Source organism: Oikopleura dioica, chromosome PAR (assembly GCF_907165135.1).
Source record: "Oikopleura dioica chromosome PAR, OKI2018_I68_1.0, whole genome shotgun sequence".
In the NCBI taxonomy this organism is placed as follows: Eukaryota; Metazoa; Chordata; class Appendicularia; order Copelata; family Oikopleuridae; genus Oikopleura; species Oikopleura dioica.
This window is the reverse complement of record NC_137293.1, coordinates 12,518,738-12,533,847: the sequence shown is the minus strand read 5'-3', so window position 1 is coordinate 12,533,847 and position 15,110 is coordinate 12,518,738. Positions and strand designations below refer to the sequence as shown.

At 40.0% G+C, this 15,110-nt stretch overlaps 5 protein-coding genes across 5 annotated transcripts; 2 read left to right on the top strand and 3 right to left on the bottom strand.

Moving 5' to 3' along the window:
- Window positions 1-2: 2 nt before the first annotated feature.
- On the bottom strand, window positions 3-3,153 carry LOC145701899 (uncharacterized). The gene is made up of 7 exons (XM_081779111.1): window positions 3,133-3,153; window positions 2,120-3,062; window positions 1,660-2,068; window positions 935-1,612; window positions 460-892; window positions 240-417; window positions 3-198 (listed from the first exon to the last, which is right to left on the bottom strand). Exons 1-7 carry the CDS (start codon window positions 3,151-3,153, stop codon window positions 62-64), a joined length of 2,799 nt encoding a protein of 932 aa, XP_081635237.1. The 3' UTR covers window positions 3-61.
- Window positions 3,154-4,735: 1,582 nt separating this feature from the next.
- Window positions 4,736-6,860, bottom strand: LOC145702746 (sodium- and chloride-dependent GABA transporter 2-like). Its single transcript, XM_081780009.1, has 5 exons — window positions 6,761-6,860; window positions 6,490-6,550; window positions 6,293-6,429; window positions 5,564-6,250; window positions 4,736-5,524 (listed from the first exon to the last, which is right to left on the bottom strand). Exons 1-5 carry the CDS (start codon window positions 6,845-6,847, stop codon window positions 4,736-4,738), a joined length of 1,761 nt encoding a protein of 586 aa, XP_081636135.1. The 5' UTR covers window positions 6,848-6,860.
- Window positions 6,861-7,684: 824 nt separating this feature from the next.
- On the bottom strand, window positions 7,685-10,520 carry LOC145701898 (uncharacterized). The gene is made up of 6 exons (XM_081779110.1): window positions 8,800-10,520; window positions 8,595-8,753; window positions 8,414-8,552; window positions 8,238-8,369; window positions 8,109-8,196; window positions 7,685-7,855 (listed from the first exon to the last, which is right to left on the bottom strand). The coding sequence occupies exons 1-6, from the start codon at window positions 10,518-10,520 to the stop codon at window positions 7,818-7,820; spliced, it is 2,277 nt and encodes a 758-aa protein (XP_081635236.1). The 3' UTR covers window positions 7,685-7,817.
- A 473-nt stretch (window positions 10,521-10,993) lies between these two features.
- LOC145704367 (uncharacterized) lies at window positions 10,994-12,280 on the top strand. Its single transcript, XM_081781817.1, has 5 exons — window positions 10,994-11,213; window positions 11,259-11,748; window positions 11,789-11,993; window positions 12,034-12,098; window positions 12,146-12,280. The coding sequence occupies exons 1-5, from the start codon at window positions 10,994-10,996 to the stop codon at window positions 12,165-12,167; spliced, it is 1,002 nt and encodes a 333-aa protein (XP_081637943.1). The 3' UTR covers window positions 12,168-12,280.
- A 367-nt stretch (window positions 12,281-12,647) lies between these two features.
- On the top strand, window positions 12,648-14,745 carry LOC145701897 (arylsulfatase B-like). The gene is made up of 4 exons (XM_081779109.1): window positions 12,648-13,077; window positions 13,118-13,646; window positions 13,702-14,528; window positions 14,573-14,745. Exons 1-4 carry the CDS (start codon window positions 12,691-12,693, stop codon window positions 14,669-14,671), a joined length of 1,842 nt encoding a protein of 613 aa, XP_081635235.1. The 5' UTR covers window positions 12,648-12,690; the 3' UTR covers window positions 14,672-14,745.
- Window positions 14,746-15,110: the final 365 nt, after the last annotated feature.

Sequence of the window (15,110 nt, the reverse complement as noted above, 5' to 3'; positions counted from 1 at the left end):
AATTTTATACATATCTTATGGCACAGAGAATATCAGTATTTACAGGCAGGTAAATTGTTACTTAAATGTCATCAAAGTTTTTGACTTCGACAGTGTCTGGATTCGAAAAGTCCAGGCCTTTCCGGTTCAAAAATGGGGTCAGAGAACTGATCGCTTCTGGTAGCTCTTCTCCTGTTACTGTACTTGTTCGAGAATCATCTTCAAATACTGTCATTTTTGTTTGGTTTTGGATGACTTACCGATAAAGGAGAGTCCGCCACTTGTTTTAGCCGATTCCCAGGGAATAAAATACGATCCCTGGTCCGATTTTCGAATTCTATGGACCAACAATAGTCCAAAGAACACCACAAGGATTAATCCACCAACTCCAGCGAGTGATGCTGTGATAATACTCATCATTTCTTTTTCTCGTTTGATCTTGGTAAAGGTTTAAGAATAGTACTACTCATTGAAGCTAACCTCATTAATTTGCATGCTTTGATCAGCCTCGGCATTAATCATTTCCATATTTACAGGGATTACTGTTGGTTCAACCATGCTTTCGTCAGAATCAAAGGAGTTTGATATCGGAGAAAACTCAGGCTCAGATTGAATCTCAGGTGTTTTAGTGGTGGGTTCATGCTGGGGAAGGTGACCTTTTCGGTGATTTTTACGAGAGTGGGATTTTCCCTTCGCTTGTTTTTTGGTTGTCGGAACGATTGTTGTTGATGTTTTAGTAGGAGCAGGTTTAGAGGTTGTTAGGTCCAGCTCGTCCAGGAAAATGACGACACTGGCGTCATTGCTTTCTTCCTGACCCGACCCTTCTTTCAAATAGTCAAGCGAACTTACATCTGCCAACGACTGGACCTTTCCGACTTCAACTTTTCCGGGCGAGTATCCAATAGGAAGTGTTCTGAAAATTATGAGTAAAAAATTTTATATGCTCGCTTGAAACCTGGCAGTTCTGGACATTTCCTCGGTCGTCGTTGGCATATTTTTTTGATCAAGAAGATCATCGCAGAAGTCAAAGAAGCTAGCATCGTCGGAACTGCAAAGTTCTTCGTCTGTTTGTGATTTTTCGACTTCAATGAAATCAAAATCGGGTTTAAATTCTTTTTGAATTGTTTCGGCTTGAACTCGTGTCTCGGAAATGAAATCTTCCAAGATACTTTCCATTGTTGTTGTCACAATTTCTTCTTTTGTTGTTGTTTCTGGGAGTGTTGTTGATGTTGTTTTTCCCGTTGTCGTTGTTGATTGAGAGTTGGTCGAGATCGGTAGAAGGGTTTTTCTTGAGATTTCAATTGTCGTTGATGATGTTGAGGTAGCTGTCGTTGTAGTCGTCGTTGTTGTTGTCGTGTCGATTGTTTCAGTCGTATAAGTGAGTTTTATTTCTTCCCTTTCTTTCTGTTGCAAAGTGATAACATATTCAGTTCCTGGTTGAAGATTATTTGCTAAGATCTCATTCTTCGTAAAGTCTAGTGTCAGGCTGAGCGTGCGATAGAAATCGGGATTCGTGAGTATCATCGGTTTTGTTGAAGAAGATTCGATATACGCGCCGGAAATTTGAATGTCTTCAAATTTTATTGTGATTGAATCTTTTACCATGATTTCATTTCGTATTTCTTTCTTTGTTCTATTTCAAATATTGAAATCATTCCTGAAGAAATTGTCGGAAAGAACTTTGGATCGGGAGGAGAAGTGGTGAAAATAATTGTCGACAACTTGTATGGTCGATTTCCATTGATCAAAGTTCCGCGAATGTTGAGGTGATATTTGGACTCAGGAAGCAAATCCTCCAAAACAAACAACTTATCGATATCATCAATTTTGTAAAACCGAGTCGTTGTCGACATTCCATCATCATCACGAGAGATATTCAGGAGCAAGTTTTTGAAGACTGAGTTGAACTCAAAGTCGTTTTCGAAGGCTTTTTTCAAGTTTATTTCGCCGCCAAAAGCAGTGAGGTTTTCAACAGCGGCGGTGAAGATTATTGGCTGGGTTTTGAGGATGATTGGGTGGTTAGTAGACGCAGTGAAGCTTCTGAGCGACTGGAAGAGCTCGATTTTGTATTCATTCTCGGGAATCAAGCCTGAGAAGAAAGGTGAATAAATGTTAAAATGTGTTTATTGAGTTTTTTTACCTGAAATAATGACACTGTCTTGTGTAGAAATGACTTCCTTAGCATATCCGAAGTTGTCAGATATCTTCAAAAGCGTTTCATTCTGGAATCCTCGCCATTTTAATTGTAGACTTTCAAACGAAGATTTTTGCTCTTCAACAATGATTGTCGCATTCAAAGTCGTAAAGGAAGAGTTGTATCGAACGATGAAATCTCCGATTTTTTCCTCAATCACGACGTCATACGGAGACAAGGGAGTGAGCCCATAAGTGGCCCCATTGAGGGACAATGAGCGCTGCTCCGGCTCAAGAGCAATTTCGTACGAGTCCTTTTTGTCAAGCACATTTGAAATTTTGAAACTCTTTCCGTCCGAACTGACAGCTGGTACTGAAGATGTAAATTCGAATCTCGCTGAAGTTTCTGTGATGTCTGAAATATCCATGGAAAGTTGTGGTACGGGCATGTCAATTTGAAGTGTCGAATTAGCAAGATCTATTCCATTTTCATCGGATAAGATGACTGAGAGAGTGAAGGATGATCCAGGCTGAACATCATTTATTTCGTAAACGATTTCGGTCGAATTCGCGATGATGCTGCGGGGTTCGAGGTCGAGGGAAGTCTTTGTTCTTATTTCGTCCACGTAATCGGCGAAGTCACTTGCCAGTCTTATCAACACGGAAACTGAAGTAACGCTTGTCTCCGAAATGGTGAGGGTTGGCTTCTGAACATCTTTTTTGAAACAGAGATTCAGGTCAGTGTTCAGCGCAAATCCATCAAAACAAACACAGCTTCCATCGACCGCACATTCATGATTACAGTTACACACGACTGTACTGCTTGTTGTTGTTTCTTTCTTCACTGTACGTAATTGCGAGTCCGGGCAGTTTTTCAACAAAAATGAGGCGACGTGGGAGGCGAAATTTTCCATGTCTTCTTCCAAGAATTGCCTGGCAGGAGATCGAAACTGGAATCGATGATTAAATATCTTTCTAATGAGTATTTTTTAATTACCTGAGAAGAATTGCGAAAGTTACCAACTGTGACGCGGGTTTCATTTTGCAAAGTAGTGATGTCTCCTTCCTTGTTAGTAAGAAACACCCAGTGCGAACTTTGACGCGAGTTTGATATGAGGCCATTATCAGAAATCAGAATGTTAATATATTATAATTTACTTATGCGTTTATAAAAGCAGCCTGGTTTTGCGATGCCACCAAGAACGCCCGTGAGAAAATGCAGCGCAGATCACCTGCACTAATGTTAGGCGAAAATTTAAATGGCACACAAAGGGGCCACAAAAGACGACTTTCTCTTTTTAGGAGGGCTGTTTATCAAAAAACTTGACATGCTCTTTGATCCAAAGCGGATAAGAGGAAGCTCTGCAGGAGGCTTTAATTTTTTCTTGCCAAACTCGGTGCCTGTCATTTTCGGTCTCTTTCATTAGACTTTCCAATCGAAGAAGACTGAATTCTAGTCCTCTTAAGATATTGTTCTTCCGTTTGATGTGGAATGGTTCATGGCCGACCATTTTTTCTTTTGGAGGGATTAAAATTTATTGGAATAATGAAATTAATCGAATAATTCGTCTCTTTCCTTGAATGATTTTAGAAAGTTCTTCAGCCCTTTCTTCCAAAATATCATCGTGAAAAATATTTAAATTCTAAAAATGCTCAACTTATCTTCAATGATAACAAATTTACTTTTATACAGGACTCTTCTGCCTGTAGATTTGGGAGTAAAATGGTCCAGAGAAGCTTCTTCATGGTTCTTTATCTCTGTCTATTTTTTTTTCTCTTGGCGATTTCGACGAAAATCAGTAAAAATTGTTTTCAAGTGTTTGTTTCTTGGTTGAAAGGGATTTCGGAAATAATGGGGAGCGCAAAAGGGGATCTCCTCCTAATAGAGGGCGCAAAATAAAATCGAGGTTTGTTTGAGCTTTGGCGAGCGCGTGCGATCCCCTTTTTTGGACTCTTAGCTTTTTTGACTTCGCCTTACACAAGTAGGCGCCACCACCCAGTGAGTGATCCTTCCGTGTTTGAACTGCTCGAGCGGAAAATTTAGGGAATTCCGGATTCCACAAAACAACCGACTTGCAAAATTGGATGCAGCTGGAAAACAACGTCTGGAGGAGTCGAGTTGCGAGTTGTTGGTATACAAATTGAGCATGATCTTCACTTGAGAAGACGATCAAAATGTTTCTCAGTAAACAATGTTCTTTGATATCAAATCAAAGATGGAAACAAATATTTATATGGGAAACCAGCATCTGTTTTCATAATAAAGATCAGTTGGAAGTTTGGAATTTATTTTGAAGGAAAGAGTAAATTGTTCGCCTATGATCTTATTGGATTTAAATGAATGAACTGAGGGAAAAAAACAAAGAAATGATGGCTTATTTTTTGAGAGAACAATCTGATAAAGAATATGGATGATCTTGAGGATATACTGGTGTCGTTAAAATAGTCCATGCACGCGATAAACTTCCGTATTTTCTGGAAGCCGTGAAGATTTCCTTTTAAGAGTTATTATATTAACCGAGATTCTAAATGCTGTCTCCTTATCCTGACCCTAACCTAGGCTATAAATATAGTAGCCTATTTGATAAACGATACCGTATATCATATACGCTTTTTCTTGACATTAGAATTTCAAGAACTCTTCCTTGATTGCATAAATAGGAATAGCAATTATGCTTGAGAGAAGCATGAAAATAGCAATTGCATTTCCCGCTGATGGATAAGTATAAACTTCATTTGCGACTTTGTAAGTTGGACTTTGCCATGCTGTAATTTTGGCTACGCAAACAACCGCGCATAAAACCGGAGTGATCCATTTCCAGCAATAGCCGAAATATGTCCAGGGCTTTTCTTTCGGATTCATCTTGCTTCCAAACATGTGGTAAAGATCGTCGTAGAACTTGTCTTTTCCATAGAGCCAACCGATCGCGACTGTCTCAAAAATAACGATCGTCAGAAGCGCGATTCCGGAAGCAGCATACGAATCGCAGAGATTGAAGAGGAAGATGCCTCCTTGAGTCACCATTGGTATCGCCATGAAAAAGCAGAGTATGCAGTTAAGGCCCACAAAAAGGGGTCGACGAATTGATTTCTTGTCGAACCAATGTTGTTTCAGATCGACGATCATTGTGCAGACAGCTTCTACTTCTGCGCTTTCCGACGCGATTCCTAGCATGAGCAGCATACCAAAGAATAAACAGTACCAGAGATGAGGAAACGGAAGCCCACTCAAGGCCCTTGGGTAAACAATAAAAGCCAAGCCAGGACCAGATTGTCCAACTTTTTCCATCGGTATTCCACTTTCCAAAGACATATTTCCCAAAACACTGAAAATGGCGACGCCAGCTAGAATCGATGCAGAACAATTAAGAAAACAGAGTCTTGAGGTCCATTTGAAAACGTTGTAGTTATACTAAAGCTAATAATAACTGAATTCCTCAAGAAAACCAACCTTATTGAAACTGCCAAGGCTACTCAGAACACCCTGACCGCAGACATAGCTGAATAAAACCTGGCTGCCAGCCATAACCCAAACTTCAGGATTCATCGCCTTTTCTAGATCTGGAGTCATGAAATATCTCAATCCAACAGAAGCACCAGGCAAGCTGATTCCTCTGACGACGAGGAATAAAAGCATCACGATGGGGAAAGAAGCGGTTACGTAAGCTGCTTTGCCGGTTGATTTGATGCCTTTGAAGACGCAGAAAAAGACGACGATCCAGAGAACCAGCAGAGCGCTTACTAGCTCCCATCTCAAGCTTCCTGTCTCGGTGATTCCGGAAGAAATGTTCAGAGTTCGTTGGAACCAGTACTCGCTTTCTGGCAGTTGTGGTTCTCCAATGCATCCTTCGGGAACGAGAAGAGTTCCATTCGGTCCATAAGTTGACGAGCAGCAGGGACCATTGAAGTCATTATCGCATGATGACCAGGGCGAGTTGCCGGTTGCAGCTTGAACGAGGTAGAAAAGCGCCCAGGCGAGAATGACAATGTAGTAGACATTCATCCACAAGTCGAGTATCAAGCAGGCGTAGCCGATTCCTTTGGCGATTGGCATCATATTCCAAACTTCAATTCCGCCGAGGGACATAAACTGGCCCATTGATATCTCCATGATCATTGTTGGTATTCCCGCGAGAAGCTAGTGGATTAAAGATAAAAGGCTTTCTACACCTAAACGAACCAGGAAGGTGAGGTATGGAATGAAGAAAGCGCCGCCACCATATTTGTAGCAAAGATATGGAAATCTCCAAACGTTTCCAAGGCCAACACAGCTGCCAGCAACTGTCAGAACAAACTCCCGCTGTTTATCCCATTTCTTTACCAAAGTTCGAGCAAGAATGATTGGGTCATTTTTATTCAATGATGAACTCATTTCCTGTCTAGCTGTATTCAACTGACTTCCGTCAGAGCTGGTTAAGGAAGAAGATTTCGACTTTTTCTGAAGAAGTTGTTAAACGATATTCGTTCCTAATATAAAGTGCTGTCTGAAACTACCAATGACGGTCATTGATTGGTTTTTGTCTTTGATTTGGGTTTCGTTTCTGGGCGCCGAGATGATCTAATGCAGTTAGTCGGTAAATAACTCGTTTTAAAATATCAAAATCATAAAATGAGCATGCTAAAAAATCTCAAGAAATCAATAAATAACCTCGTCATCAAAGGATCCAGGAGATTCAATGGAGTCGGTAATCGTGTCGCTAGAGAGTAACAGCTGATCGTTCCTCGAACTCGGCATTCTCTAATCAGATTAAGGTTAAAATCAAAATTTATAAAAAGTGAAGTTGGAAGGAGCAAAAGTCTCTCGGGTTATAACAGACCGACGCAGACCCGAATGCTCTTATAAAAGGAACATACAAGCCCTGAGGGTAAACGTTCCTCTGACGGAAAATTCCGTCAAGAAAATTTCTTGTTTTGTAATGGTAGAATCATTTCATTTTCATGGATATTATCTGTCTAGAAACAGTGTAAAATTCTAGCTCATAAAATGAAGCAGAAGTCTACAAGTCAAGCAATATATCGTTTGTCTCTCAGACTCTAAGCTCGGGGTATTGTACCGAGGATTTCAAGCACGTGACATGCCCGGGCAATGCTGTTTGTGGTTTTCTTAAAATCATGCAGGAAAAGTCGACTATCTTGTTCTCTCTCGTCAGGACTTCCTTACTCCAGCCAGAAATTTGCAATACATACAAAGGCACACAACAAAAGGATTAAAAGAAAAATCCGATTTTATAAATTGAGAAAGACAATGAGAAGTCTCTAGTTTCTTATTCAATCGAGATATTTTCTAACACTGTCTGTCCTGAATTCCAACTATTCCAAAGTCTCACTATCTGCAAATATTCTAGCACTCTTTCTCTCCGTGATGCTGTTGATTATTTAATTGTCTAAATGCTGTTTTGATAAAATGGCGCGACTGCTGCTGCAGAAAAGAATACCGTTATCATGATGCAAATTGAGAATCTATTCTGGAACGATGCTTACTCTCTCTCTGAACTAAAGAAAAATGAATAAGTTAGGTTTTGTGCTACTTAGTAGTCTACTTCCGGTTTGATAATAGAATGAAGGTTAATAATTTTCTGTCTATATTTTTCATTTATTGACTTTTGTCTTTGCTACTAAAAATGATTTGAACTGGACATTGAGTATTGAATATACAAGTAATAAGTTTAATTTATATAAAAAAACAGCGGCTGGTAGATTTGTCTTCAATCACCTTTGCCCCAATCCCAAGGATCGTCGCTCGCTAAAACTTCGGTAAAATTAAAAGAGTTCTGAGCTCAACAAGCTTACCTGTTTTTTAAAAATAAGGTTGAACACAATCAAGGTTCAAAGAAAAAAAGAGAAGGTTACGCAAGTTCAGTTCAAGAATAAATACTATATTTGCAAGAATATACGTTTTTCGTTTACGTTTCATATTTAGAGAATAAATATTTTTGGCACCTAGAAGTCCTCAAAGCCAGAAATGTCTCCTTCATCTTCAGAGGAAGACTCCTTACCCCTCTTTTCGGCGATCAGAGGCCCTTTTTGTCTGCTGGAGAATGAAGATGCCCTTTGACGATTTGAAGCTGGCATTAATCTTCGAACCTAGAAACATTTATTAATCAAAAATTTCTGGAAAAATTTACCTTTCTTCTTGTAGTCGCAATAAATAAAATGCCAATGACCATCATAAACACCATCCAGCCTTTATGCGAAGTTTTGGTGTTTTCTTCTTCCTCTCTTTCCAGCGCTCTATATTTATCCTCATGCAAGTCTTGCTGAAATTTGTTTTGATAAGAAACTTTTCTGAAATTGGTCGAACCTGTTTTTGAGCAATCAAGTCTTCTACTTGAAGTTTGGAACGCTCAGGAAGCTCGACTGGAGGTGCGTCAAAGATGGAGTCGATTTCGTTAGGTTTGTCTTGGAAAATCTCTTCTATGATTTCAGAGTGATCCCCAGAACTAAGAAAAGTCAGAATATACAACTTGAATTAACGAACTTACCTCTCAAGCTCAGTTTGAATATCGATGTAATGGTCACGTGATCCGGCAGCTTTTAACGAGTCATATTGAGGTTCTTGTTCGTAGTGTTTGAAGATAGCTGGCGGAGGAGTACGCATTTTTTCAACTTTTGGCATTTCTGTTGGATTACTTTCTTTTTCCCTAGAAAGTATTTGAAGTAATAGTCTGTAAAGAGATAAAATCTTACCAGCTCATAAGCTCCTTAGCATCTGGTTCAACATATTCGACCTCGTTGAGATTATTGTACTCGTCATCATCGTACTCGACCACTTTTCCTCCTGTATTTTCTTCATACAAACTTGAGTCAATTTTCTCCGGTTGAATGTCGGCTGGACTGTTCAATATCGTAGGCGGCTGGACTACATCTTCTGGTGAGCCAAAGCCAGTATCAGCAGGATCGTCGATCTGCTCTGGAATGATTTCGTTGTTTTCTCCATCGTCTTCCATTCTTTCATCAGAAATTACTGGCGATTCCTCATCTTTGCCCGGCAAAACAGAATTTTTAATGAAAGCAAGAATTTGAGCTTTTTGCGCTTCGGATAAACCATCAAAACCTTCGATTTTCTGTTCCGACTTTGCCAACAAATCTGAAACTTCTGGATTCTCAGCAACAACTTCGGAAGCTTCATTTTGAGGTTCTTCTTCTCCTGTAGACTCATCACTCGATATAACTGGTGCTTCTTCCTCAGCGACCGATTCACTCGGTTCTTGAACTTCTGAAATTTCTGCGGCTTCTGGCGCTTCATTGACTGGGATTGGCTGAAGCTCATTAGTGAGTTGAATGGCTGAAGGTTGGTTTTCTTGTTCCAAGGACTCCTGAGCGACTGGTTCTTCATCAGCAACACTTGGTTCCTGCTCAGTAATTTCTTCTTGCTTGTCAACAGTTGGCTCTTCTGCAACTGATTCTGAGAGTTTTTCTACCGGAGCGGGCTCTTCGATCGGTTGCTCAACAGTTTCCTCAACTTTGCTTTCCTCTGCCGCAGGTTGTTGATTTGCTTGCTGAAGATTTAAAAGTGCCTGAATGCTATTCTGGATGTCAAGACCACCACTTGACTTCATTGCTGATATCAACGCTTGGGCGAGAATTTCCTCTTGAGATAGCTCTTTTGTCTCTGGAACACTCTCGGTTTCAGGTTCTTCTTGTTTTTCGGAGGTTTCGCTTATTAAAATTTCGGTATTATCTTCTGGTAATTGTTCTTGAACTATTTCGTTTTCTTCAATATGAGACTCGGGGGCAATACTTTCTTGGACAACTTCAGGAACTTCTTGAATTTCTTGAGCTTCTGGTGCTTGGATAATTTCTTCGGGAACCGACTCAATGGGCTCATTTTCTGCGGGTACTTCAGCCTCAGCAACGTCTGTTTCCTCGACAACTTCTTCGGTTTCAACTTCCTCAGTATCGATAGGTTCTTCTGGACTCTCCTCAGTTTCTGTCTCTGGATTTTCAATAGATTCGATAGCATTTGAAGGCACTTCAGTTTCCTCTTGATTTTCGATATTTTCAGATTCTTCTAAATTGTTTGAAATAGCGTCTTCATTTTCTTCTGACTTTTGACTGGCAGTTTTTGTAGTCTCGGGGGCTTTAGTTGTTGTACTTTCTTCTTCACTATCTTTCGATGTCGTTGTATTTGACTCGGTTGTTGTTGTGGTTGTTGTTTCAGGCGCTTCAGTAGTATCTTCCTCTGTTTTATCGTCAGCATCGAGTTTCTCCAATTCTTCGATTTGCTGTAATTCATGATCTTGACTAATTTGATCCTCTGTCAACATTTTTTCTATTTCGTCAAGGTCAGTTTGGGGAGTAGTGATAAAAACATCATCTTCAGAATTTGTGGCAGGCGTAGTGTCGGTTTCGACGTTTTCTAAAAAGTCATCGATAGATTCAGCGGTTGTTTGAAGTTCCTTTTGCATGATTTTTATAAATTCTGAATTAAATTAACGATAGATCAATTTTTAATCATTCCTGAGCAGCGAGCGTAAAAGTCTCAATTGAAGCGGGCGCAGTGGTTTCTGGTGGCAGCGGCGCACCTGATGCTAATTTTAATAGCAAAATATTTCTAATCATTTCTCTTGGCTAATATTTTTTGATGGTTAAAAATTCCAGCTCATCATTCAGAATTAAATTGGAAGTCGAAAAAACACGGAGCGGCGCAATGCAAGTGGCTGCTCTTATTTCACCAAAACCGCTCTATCACGGCCGGAGGCGGCACCACCAAATGACTCCAGTAATTTTCGACTCTCTTTTGATTTACTATTGACTGAAATCGTTCAAAAACTTGCAATAAATGCATGTCCTTTCAAAGCGCCATATATTCTCTAGACGCCCGACGTAAATGTTTTCAATTTGCAATGTTACATATTCAGCAAGCATAAAGATACGTAAAATGCAGGCACCTGATCAAGATTCACTGAGAGATATATTAAAAGATGAGCAAAAATTCTGGCACTCTAAAATAACTGAGCAAATCGATTTGCTGGACCGTAAAAGACGTGAAAACAAGGTTGCTAGTGCTGACGATATTCAAGTTCTAAGATTTCTGATGAAAAAAATTGAGGATTCAGAAAATGCAGATTATTGCAAACTTTCTTCTAAAAACGATTGTGGTAAGCCCGTATTGAAATAAATGAATCTGGTAATAGATGCAGTAGTTATCACTGGAACAACGGGATCAGCCGTCAATTCAAACCATTCAACCACATCAAAACCGCCGACTTCTGAGCCAAAATCTACAATGGAAGCAACATCTACAGTCTCATCACCTTTAAGAAAAGCTCCACCTCCACCTCCACCAAGACGCGAGAAAGAGCCATCACAAAAACGAAAGCGGGACGATTCCCAAGAGTTTGACTTAGCGAAGAAACTTTTTCCGAACTCAAACAAGAAATCAATGCCTTCAAAGAAGTCAAACGATACTCATCAAAAACGGAAAGATACTACGCAACAATTTCATGAAATTCAAGATAAAGCTAAGAATCAAGTCATCGATCATCCGAAAATCCTCCAAATCGAGCCTAAAGGACCGATCAGTCGTAATTTCTTGATTGCGGAAAAGTTGATCGATGGAAACTGGCAGTCGCGGCAGTACAATGGAGCAAGTGTTCGTACTTATGATGATTTAATCTCAGTGACTTGTCCAAAGTAAGAGTTAAAGCTTAAATTTTGAGAAATAATTTGCAAGTTTTAGCCGTGCATTAGGTAGCAAATGTTCCGCGAAGCATGTTCTAGCTATTCTCAAGCCAAAAGAAATGATTCGATCATACGAGTCGACTGACGGTCGCCAGCGACGCCGACTTGAATTCACAAGCGAGTCAATCAATGATCCAAGTAATTATAAAATTATTCCTGGAGATCGACAGAATCACACATGCACTATTCCTCATGAGGTAGTGATAATTTTTTCTTCAAGTTTTAAATAATTTAAAGAAACTGTCAGATGAGGAGGATCACAATAACAAAGCTTCAAACTCGCAGAGCCATGGAGAAAGATCGTTAGTATTTGACTCACTGATATGAAATTCATCATATCATCTTTTAGTGCTATTAAACAAGAAATCTAGGATAATCATCGACTGAATTAGTTTTGCATGCTGTTGCGTTTCTCCAAGTTTTTTCACTGCGACTGATACATTTTTTCTACACAAAGCTATATTCACTGAAACTGACTGCCCATTTATCCTGAACTCGACCAATAAAAGTTTTAAAAAACTTATTATCCTTGTATGAGCAATATTTTATTCTGCACGTTATAAACAAATTCTACATTATGCATCACAAATTAGAGCTAACCCCATGGTCGGTCGCTAGAATTTCATGGATCAGGCGCAATTAATCGCAAAATTATTAGCTTATCAAACTCCAGCCCGCACACAGGTGGAGCGGCTAATTTCTCCGCCATTTTCTTACGTGAAAATCTTGACAAAATCAAATTTGCTTATTTTCCTAATTAGCCGAAGAAAGCATCTAAAATGATAGTTTCGGGATTCAAATCTATTGCAAATTAAGAGAGATAGAAATAATAGAGAAAATCCCTCGAAAGATCGAAGCTCTGATGTTTGGTCTCATATCATCACCGTTTTAATTATGGCTGGAATCGCCAGTTCAGCACTTTTTATCGTTATTTATGAAAATAAAGTAGAACCGATCGAAAAAATTATCCAAAAACACGCTGAAAGAAGTGAAGAACAACACAACCCTAAGCTCGCTTATCTTCAAGATTCCCCCAACATCACAGAAAGCTTTGAAGGGTCAGGAGGTTCCTCTTTTGAAGTTAGAAAAAGAGCGAAATTTGACACGTTCGATAAATATAATTTTGTAATCATTATTGCTGATGATCTTGGCTGGGCGGATGTTAGTTGGAATAATAAGTTCGTGAAGACGCCGAATTTGGAGAGAATTCGAAAACAAGGAAGAACGTTTACCAATCTTTACTCTCACAGCACCTGTTCGCCTTCTAGAGCTGCTCTTCTGGTATGAAATTAACTGAGATTTCGCCTTAGTTTTCTCGTAGACTGGAATTTACGCTTGGCGATTGGGCTTGGACGGAGCACCGTTTAATCCAACAAAAGTGAATGGGATCCCCCTGGGAGTAGAACTCATTCCAGAGAAGCTCAAGAAACTAGACTACAAAAATCACTTTATTGGAAAATGGCATGGTGGTTTTTGTCACCAAAACTTGACCCCAACCGAGCGCGGCTTCGACAGCTTCTATGGCTTCTACTCTGGAGCCGTGAATTATCTAACTCATGAGTCAAAATTCAACGCGGAAGAAGTCGCACTTGATTATCGAAAAGTCGAAAATGGCACAGAAACGATCCTGAAGGACAAAAACGGGGTTTACACAACTTCCGATTTCACCAACCAAGCAATCGATAAAATTGACAATTTCGATACCGAAGGTGGTAATTTACTGTTTGTCTCGTACAACGCCCCTCATGCTCCCCATATCGTCCCGGAAAACATGGATGATGCCTATGCTAACGAGACTTTGCTTTCCAGAAGGCGCAGGAATTATCTGAATGTGATTTATGATATGGCAACGGATTAAAACTAACATGAACTTATTCAAAATAATCTACAATTAATCCGACTTAGACCTCCATATCGGCCGCCTTTATGATAAGATTCGAGAAACCCCGGGCCTTTGGGACAACACGGTTCTCCTCTTTGTCTCAGATAATGGCGCCACTTCTCCTGGAGGATCCAACTATCCTCTGAGAGGAATGAAAGGCGATTATTTTGATGGAGGAAACAAAGTTCCCGGTTTTATCGTCTCTCCAGTTTTTAAAGAAAACGACCTAAAGCGGTCGACTTTCGATGAAACAGTTCATTTTGCTGACTTGATGGTAAGTCTTTTAGGCCTTGCAGACCCGACGGATTCATTGGTAACTGACCAACTGGACGGACTGAACTTGTGGGACTCAATGATTGGAGAAGTTGGGAGGAGCAAGAGACGAGAGACAATTTATCATATCGACCAGTCACCTAAACCATCGAGGGAGATCCAAAGCAACGTTTTCCTCCAACACGCGAACTGGCGATTCAATCAGTCAACTCATTCGAGTACAGTATACTCGGCAGCAATCCGACTAGACGAGTATAAGTACATAAAAGCTGTCAGAAACGTACGTAAGAATATGTTTCCATTTTCTGCAATCAACGAGGACTGGACCTGGCAAAGTCCTTCTGAAATCACCCCGCCCGTGTTGATACAGAATAGATTCGGGATGCCTTTCATTTCAGAAGAGTATGATTACTGGTTGTTTAATTTGGAGCAGGACCCGATGGAATCGGTGAATTTGCTGGCGTTTGAAAGCCTAACTGAAAAGGAGTATTTGATTTTGTCGGAAATGGAGGCGATTCTTGAAGCGGAAAGTCGGAGAATGATGCCTCAGATTGCAACTGAACGGTATAAAAGCGAGGTAAGCGGCTGTTATAATGCAGTTTTTGTAATAAAACATTTTAGAACGAGCTTATAAAAGCTGTAGAAAAAGGAGTTTGGATAAGCGATTGGTGTTCTTCTACAGATCTTGACGCGCATAATCTTTATTACAAACTTGCCTGATTCCTACCTCATGATTTCGTTTTTGTAAAGTGAAAACTGTAAATACAATTTTTACCATGATTCTCGATAACAAAATACGGAGTTACAAAAATTGAGACCGATGACCAGGTTCGTGAGGACAAGGTTCGTGTGACTAGGTTTGTGGGTGCCATGTCGGAAAAAATGGTTCGTGTGACTAGGTTCGTGAAATTTGGATTTTTATATGTATTTTTTTGTATCTTCACCATTTTTGGGCAGTAAGGGAAATGGCTTGATGACTAGGTTCGTGGGACAAGGTTCGTGAAATTTTTTCATTTTTTAAATTTCACGAACCTCTAGATGTCACACGACTCTAGTCATCAACCCATTTCCCTTACTGCCCCAAAATATAGGCCGATTTCAATACTCTGGCAGACCCAATCACGAACCTAGTCACACGAACCTAGTCCTCACGAACCTA